An 8,201-nucleotide genomic window follows, 5' to 3' on the forward strand; every position below is an offset into this window, starting at 1 on the left:
AATAATTTTTAAAATATACAGTTTCAAAACATGAAAATTATATAGGTAGATTTATCTTTAAAAATATTTTATAATATTATAGACTCAAGGGAGTATTTTATTTGCACACAGGCATTCATGGCTGTTTTTTTATTCCAAAAAGAATGCCCTTTACACCCTCATTCTCCCTCCCCTTTGAAGCTCATGAAGCAAACCCAATATACACTCACCGTCAGGATCTTTATATGGACTATCGGTTGGCATGGTGACAAGGCTCCATTTCTCTACCGTCAGGATCTTTACATGGACTATCGGTGGGCATGGTGACAAGGCTTCATTTCTCATATCTAAATGAAATTGCCATCTTGGCATTGGGCAAGGATCACATAAGAAAGAAGCTTCATTTTGCTGAAGAATTTCCAAGGCCCGACCTTCTTTTTCCGCACCCTTCGCTATCTTGGGGGATCACATGCCCCCATTCCATCATCGAATGCGAACTTTTGCACTACTAGCATCTTATATAGTGATAAGATAGCACTGCTAAAAATACATTTCTTTGTAGCTAAAGAGCATTCTAGAAAGCAGAAATAAAAATGAAATCATGGAAGAATATTTATATCCGCTCTTTAAGCAACTAAAAATAAAGTCCGCCTTTTAAAGAACACTGTTATAGGATCCCTACGTCTGGATGGAAATGAGGCAGTTTTGAAATATAGCTGCATAAATCCTGGTAGGCAATGGTATTGCATAGAAAAAAAGATACGTGCACACCTCAGAATATTCCTAGTACACCAACTATATAAATTTATACTTAAATTTGTATTAGCTCATACATAGGAATGAGACTAGCTAGCCCAGTTAGTTGGGGGTATAGATGTATATCTAGACCATTACATTTAAGTTCTCTTAGATATGAATTTGAGTGACTGATTTTTTTAAAAATAGTTGTGTGCATCATGTACCTCTTGCTAGTGTATAGAACAGAAGTTATATTTTTTTCATTATTAAAAAAATATTGACTCGTCTAAAATACTTCTTACTTGTCCCCGAAATGACAAGCATGACACATGGATTTCTTAGACCTCGTTTAATAGAATCCAACTTCTCATTAGAACTTTAGCTTCACAAATATATCTTAGAATATCTCCAGGTATGTTCCTATTTGAAGTTTTATAGTTAAATGTAGGGGATTTGGGCTAAAAATGTTTCTTCAACAGATGTCATATCTCATCCTCTATTTTTAGGAGTCTTCTAAATTTAGCTCCACATCATCCAAATGTAGGGACCCTATCCGTCCGGCCCCCTGCCATGAGCCCCTCTCTTGTGCGCTCATCTCTTGTGTGCCCCCTCCCGCATGTGGTGAGGCCTAGTGGTAGGTGGCCAACGTTGCCCCAGGAGCAGGTGGCCAGCACCGCCCCACGAGTAGAGGGTCGCCGTGACAAGGAGCAGCCACTTGGCACCACTGCGCCAACGAGAAGAGGGCCGTCGCGATGTCAAGCAGAGGCAACACATGGAGCTCGGTGAGTAGGAGTAGGACACGATAGAGCTCGACGAGGCCCCAGGATGAGCTTCCCAATATCATCGATGTATGCATCGGCGCCATGCGGGAACATGATCTCGTCACTGGGGAACCTGAGCTTATCACCGTCAATGTGGATCCAGTTCTACACCGCCTTCTTGACGGTGAGCTCCTTATGCAGGAAGTTGGCGAACCAGGCGACATCGTGACTGGTGGACCACACGAATGTGGTGTGGTGCCTGGCTAGCGGCACACATCGGTGATGAGCGCCTTGTCTGTGATTATCTTGTGGCGCGTGGAGAATTCAAGGGGGCGCGAATGAGAGTGGGAGAGGGCGGATGGGGTCTTCTTCTTCTTTAGGGGGGCAATGGTTGTGCAGGAGATGGTGGTGGTGATGGGGGTGGAAAGGGACTGGGAGGGGGAGGCGAAGCCGTCATGATGCTCAGCGCCGAGGAGGTAGGAGGTTTAGTAGGGGAGGGAGATGATGACAAATGGTAGAAACGTGAGTGCCCATGAGGACGAGATGTGCAATTTAGTGGTTGTCGTGCCGGAGATTGAGATATAAGGAATCGTGCCGGAGATGCTCTTATATACAAAGGGCGTGAGCTCCTAGGCCTTCCCTCACTGTAGCTATCGTACCTGATGCGTGGGCTGACATTGAATCAGCAATGTACAGTACTGCAGCACTACTATGCATTACTGTACTAACACTATGCGCATTGTGGCTACGGTTCTTTGATATTTAAAAAATAAAAAATTATTATATTTTAAAAATAACATATATCTCACTCATTTATCCCCTCGTACCAGTGAAATCAGAGAAATACAATATCTCTCCGAAAGCTTCAGTCGTCAGTTTAAAAAATACTCACGACCTTATTTTTTTAAATTAAAACTTCTATTAATCCTTATTGTGCTACCTATTTCCTACAAAATAATAATTTTAGACAACAAACTTATATACTATCTTACTATTAAATTACATCTACATATAATTTTTCTTTCTATACCTACATTTACGCTGTAGTATAAACTGATGTAGCGAAAGGCGCCGTTCTACCTAGTTTGTACCTAATAGGCCCTTAACCCCAAATCCCCGAAAGATATTTGGAAGTAATTGCAGTAAAACCCAGGGGCTGAAACGCATACGGATCCGAAACCATAAAAGATCACCAGCACCGAATTTCCCGTCCTAGCCCCCTCCAGCTTTCTCTCTCCTCCTCCCCACTTTAAAGTTATACTCCCCGTCCCCGCTCCGCGACGCCACTCCCCCAAAAATTCCCCTCGCGTCAAAGCATCGCCGGCGTCCCGAGGTTTGTGAGGAGGGAGGTCTCCGGCGAAAGCCGCAGCTCCGCTCGGTGCCCCTTTTTTTGGAGATTTTTTTTTGGGGATTTTTCCGCAGCGGGGTTCTATTCTATGGTTTCTGACGGGAATGCAGGTTCCGTTTCAGGCTGCGGAGGAGGACGAGGAGGAGCCGAGCCGCAGGAGAGGAGGATCCGGTTCCCATCGCCGCCCATGTCGGGCCATCTCGATCGCCTCGCGCGGCCATGTGAGTTGGAGATTTCTCTCCTTGTCGGCTTACGTCCCCCCCCCCCCCCCCCCTCGATCTCTCTCGGAGGTTCGCGGCAGGTTGGTGGGTTTAGGTTTAGGTTTCGGTCGGCCGCATTGGGCTAGCGTAATCTGTAGCATCAATATGGTTTTCTCTTCGTTATTTTTTTTTTGGTTCGCTTCGAGGTTAATCCGATTAACTGCATTGAGTCTTCGGGGAGCTCGCCGGATTCGAGTTAGGCCTTCTCTGCCCCCTCCGCGCGGCGTGCGCGCCTCTGGCTATAGGAATATCCGGTAGTTTGGCAACGACGAGATGTGTGGTTTGACAGTTTCAGTACACTGCGTTGTTCGGTCCCATGAGAGGTTCTATGGTCTAGATAGATGGGCGCGTAGCTTCCTATGAAGTAGCCTGTAGGCTAAGTTGGATTTGAGAACAAACTCCTGGGGATCAATTGCTAGGTCACAATAGAGGGAATCCTTTTGCTACAAGAAGAAGGTTTCACACTGATTCCCACATGAGACAGCGCTTTGTTGGCTTGACCTGTTCAATAACAGCAAGCTCTGAACCAGCGCACTAGTTACTTTTAGGGTCTGCAATCTGGTGTGCAGGAACACCAGGAATTTCAACGCTTGAGGCAGTTGCAAATGTAGTTCAAAGCTATTTTGAAAGCTGATTTTGTCGGGAAGTTGACTTGGTTTGTCACTTCTCTTGCTCGCATGATGAGCTTAGACAAACCAGACGTTATGTTCTTCTGTAGGTGGAGCTATAGTTTTTCTTTTAAGTAACTTAGTGTTATAAATTTGGACAGATTTGACTTGGAAGTTCTTTTTGGCAAAATAATAGCAGCTTTCACAATTTAGTTTCATCAGCAGTGGCTTATTTTCATCCCAATATTCCAGGTTTTGAAGGTTGCTCAAGTCATGATGAACGTAGAGACCATAAGTCAGACTTTGAAAACTCCGAAGATGAAAGGAAGACCAGAATGGGTTCTTTGAAGAAAAAAGCAATAGATGCATCAACTAAGATTAGGCATTCCTTAAAGAAGAACAGGAGGAAGAGTGGCAGTCGGGTTCTCTCTGTGTCTATTGAAGATGTGCGCGATCTAGAGGAGCTGCAAGCTGTCGAGGCATTTAGACAATCACTACTTTTGGATGAGCTGCTGCCTGCAAGGCATGATGACTATCATATGATGCTGAGGTATGTACTATAAATTATGGTGTCCCTCTGACATTTTCTTGGCATATTGTTTCTCATTTTTCCACAGGGCAAGCACGCAGCTATAACCTAACTAAAACTGATCTGTATAGATTTCTGAAAGCAAGGAAATTTGATATTGAGAAAACAAAGCAATTGTGGACTGACATGCTTCAATGGAGGAAGGAGTATGGTACTGATACAATTGTCGAGGTTAGTTGGCTGAGGTTGAAGTCATATGACAGTTCGGATTTTGTTTGGCTATATGACACCTAGCCACCTGTGCCTTCAATAAAAATAACCTGGAACTATGTTTGTTCCGCAGGATTTTGATTACAGCGAATTGGACACTGTTCTGCAATATTATCCTCATGGTTATCACGGTGTTGACAAAGAGGGGAGACCTGTTTATATCGAAAGGCTTGGAAAGGTTGACCCTAACAAGCTTATGCGCGTAACAACAATGGATCGATATGTAAGATACCATGTGAAGGAGTTCGAGAAGAGCTTCTTGATCAAATTTCCAGCATGCTCTCTTGCTGCAAAAAGGCACATTGATTCCAGCACAACAATTCTGGATGTTCAGGGTGTGGTATGTCACCGAAGACTTAATCTTCCATAATGCTTTTCTTGTTGCAACCTGACAGTTTATGAGAGCTAATTTGGCACCTGTGCTTTGCAGGGGTTGAAAAATTTCAGCAAAACTGCACGTGAATTAATTCAGCGACTGCAGAAAATTGACAGTGATAACTACCCAGAGGTCTGAGCTTCAATTCCTATTACACTATGTTGTCCTGCCTGTTATTTTTTCTTTCTTGGAATATATTTGGTTAATTTGCTGCATCTCCAGACTCTGTATCAAATGTTTATTGTCAATGCTGGTCCGGGCTTTCGGCTGTTATGGAACACTGTGAAATCCTTCCTTGATCCAAAAACTACTTCCAAGATACATGTAAGCATTTCCACTGTCTATAGCATTACCTTTCATGCTAAAGTTAATTGAGTTCCAAGATATTCTTATGTTCCTTCAGGTTCTTGGGAACAAATATCAAAGTAAGCTGGTTGAAATAATTGATGCTAGGTGAGTGATGTTTGTAGTACTCCTTTTGCAAACTTGCCTTTGTAAATGTTTGGTTATGATCGTTCTTTCCATTTGTAAACTTTTTTCCAGTGAATTGCCGGAATTCCTTGGTGGTTCTTGTACCTGTCCTGAATACGGAGGGTGCCTTAAGGCTGAAAAAGGACCATGGAAGGACCCAACCATACTTAAGGCATGCTCATTTCAACCTGTTATCAATCCACCCAATCAGTTCTTCGCTCACTATACCTTCTCATATCATTATATTCTTTGTTCTGATACCAGATAGTCCTCAGTGGCGAGGCCCAGTATGCTCGACAAATTGTAACTATTTCCAATGGCGAGGAAAAAATTATTTCTTATTCCAAACCCAAGTACCACACAGTAAGTGCTGGAATCAATTTATATTGCTTCCATTTTACAAAGTGTTCTGTATAAGAAATTCAGTACTTTTCGGCTTTGTTAGATCTTAATCTTGCTTTGATGTGGAATGACAGATACGAGCGAGTGACACATCAACTGCTGAGTCTGGCTCTGAAGCTGACGATGTTACTTCCCCCAAAGCTTTGAGAAGTTACATCTCACATCCGAAGTTGACCCCAGTTCGTGAAGAGGTTAGCAGTTGATATCTCCTATAGTTCACGATTGCATTGAAGTCTACATTGCATCACAGATGCTGTTATTTCTCCCCTCCTGATTTGTACCATCAGAGCTGCAGCATAAACCCCTTCTCATTTGCCTTCTGTCATGACTATGCATTAAGCCTTACAGAATTAAAGTTGTCTTTGCCCCTTCAGGTCAAAATGGTCAGGGCTGCTAGCTTTTCTACTCGTCTTCCTGAATATGACGTACCTGTTGTTGACAAGGCTGTGGATGCTACATGGAAGAGAGAACAACCTCGAAAGATGCCCTTCCCATCCAATGGTTCATTCTTGATTTAGTTTTAATATCTGAAAGTTTTTTTTTTGTTTCTGCCAGAACTGACATTTGCTATTTTATTTAATGCAGACTCTTCTCTGAAAACCACAACCAGGCCATCCACCAGCTCTTGGGATCAGATTGTTGCAGCTCTGTTGGCTTTTTTTATGGCTATTTTAATGCTGGTTCGATCAGTCAAAGATCTTGCTATAAAGAGATTGCCATATAAAAACGAGTCAGAAGAAAATTACTCTCAATTGTATCCAGACTCCATTCCGAAAGAGGGATTATGTCCACCTTCGCCAAGTCCTGGGTTTGCTGAAGCTGAGCTATTTGCAGTAGTCTTGCAAAGGCTGGGAGAGCTTGAAGAGAAGGTTCAGATGCTTCAAGAAAAGCCTTCTGAAATGCCTTGCGAGAAAGAAGAGTTGCTTAATGCTGCTGTCCGCCGGGTGGATGCATTGGAAGCTGAACTAATTGTAACAAAGAAGGTAATTTCTGAATTGAACAGTGGTACATGGTGTTGCTTGTGACTCTTTCGGCAGATTGTGCAATAGTTCATGCATAAAGTTTGCTTTAATTTTTTTTACTGCTATATTAGTTTCAGTAATATCACTGGCCACTCGACAATCACTTACCATATGCATTTTCAAAATTTCTCTAGGCCTTGCACGAGACTCTTATCAGGCAAGAGGAACTGCTTGCGTACATTGACAGTAAGGAGGTTGCCAAAGCGCAGGTCTGTAAATCATATTGTGATGTTATGATCGTTGGACTACTTTCTCTTGTATCTTTATAGGTTCCTAATGTCTACCTTCTTACTGCAGAAAAAGAAGAAAACGATGTTTTGCTACTAAGACCCTTGTCGAGTTTCTGCTTTGTGAGATGGGATGCCAAAGATGGCATCCGAGATGTAACCAGCGATCCGTCGGTCGGTTTTCCTGACATGCGAACCAACAGGTTTCCGTTGTAAATCGAGAAGTACCTGACAGAAATAAAAAACGTGTTTTTTGCATCCTGAATTCTGCTCTTTCATGGCTGCCTCCTCCAATACAGACTTGTGCATATATTAAGCTCTGTTGCGAATTCTGATTGCTTCGTTACACCAATGATTGGTTGGTTGGTTAGGCGATGATATGGGCGGACGGTTAGCTGACAGAGTACGCGTGTATCTTCCAGCAAGGACTCGGTTATCTCGGTGATTGATCGATCTGATTCATACGCGCTTGTTAGAGCCCTTTTGGTGATTTATTGACTTGGCAACCACTGGAGGTTTTGCAACTGTGATGTAGGACCGCATCAGCGTAGGCAGAACACATGAGGTTCTGCCTGTGCAATTGGCAGATAATTTAGAGAGGCTGCTTTACACTCGACACGATTGTTTCATAAGCTGCAGGCACACTAATGATTGGGGATACACATATTCTAGGCACACTAATAGTTTAGAAGCAGAATGTTTCTTTTTGGTTTTCTTGTTCACTGTTTTGGGTTTTTTTTTTCTGTACATGTTTTTTCATTGTATGAGGGGGAACACAGGCACAGGTCACAAAGTCACGCGCGCGCAAAAAAAAAAAATGTAAAGGAACCACTACTCACAATATTATTGTAAGCTTGTCACTAGAAAATTAAAAAATATTATTAAAACTGTAGTGGTATCCTTGTAAAAAATAAACCCCGTCACCACCTGCTGATCGCCGGTGTCGCCCTGCTTGTACGCGTCCGGCAGCGAGGCATACATATCTGCCAACAAGTCATGGCACGGTTCTCTCTTCAGAACTCAGCTCATCGCGCATGAAATGCTTTGTTTCATCACTGGTTCTAATTTAGTGTGGTGAAGTGGCAGTAAAGGCGCAAGCTGACCTTGCGCGATCTCCAGCTTCTCGGCGCTGACCTCGCCGTTCCAGTTGAACTCCATGTTATTGTCGATCATGGGGAAGAGATTGTCGTAACGACCAGAGCTTCATTCT

General features: G+C 43.1%; 1 protein-coding gene across 3 annotated transcripts; it reads left to right on the plus strand.

Moving 5' to 3' along the window:
• The first annotated feature begins 2,696 nt into the window (after positions 1-2,696).
• LOC133918315 (phosphatidylinositol/phosphatidylcholine transfer protein SFH6-like) lies at positions 2,697-7,249 on the plus strand. Of its 3 annotated transcripts, none has more exons than XM_062362144.1 (15): positions 2,697-2,811; positions 2,937-3,047; positions 3,947-4,244; positions 4,355-4,454; positions 4,567-4,833; positions 4,924-5,001; positions 5,092-5,193; positions 5,273-5,322; positions 5,413-5,512; positions 5,605-5,703; positions 5,817-5,933; positions 6,117-6,243; positions 6,328-6,725; positions 6,899-6,973; positions 7,062-7,249. In XM_062362144.1, the coding sequence occupies exons 2-15, from the start codon at positions 3,014-3,016 to the stop codon at positions 7,089-7,091; spliced, it is 1,875 nt and encodes a 624-aa protein (XP_062218128.1). In that variant the 5' UTR covers positions 2,697-2,811; positions 2,937-3,013; the 3' UTR covers positions 7,092-7,249. The 3 variants fall into 3 exon arrangements, with proteins under 3 accessions (XP_062218128.1, XP_062218129.1, XP_062218130.1); XM_062362145.1 differs by having other exon boundaries at positions 2,949-3,047; XM_062362146.1 differs by having other exon boundaries at positions 2,698-2,856; positions 2,949-3,047.
• Positions 7,250-8,201: the final 952 nt, after the last annotated feature.

The sequence above is a fragment of the Phragmites australis genome, chromosome 5 (assembly GCF_958298935.1).
Source record: "Phragmites australis chromosome 5, lpPhrAust1.1, whole genome shotgun sequence".
In the NCBI taxonomy this organism is placed as follows: Eukaryota; Viridiplantae; Streptophyta; class Magnoliopsida; order Poales; family Poaceae; genus Phragmites; species Phragmites australis.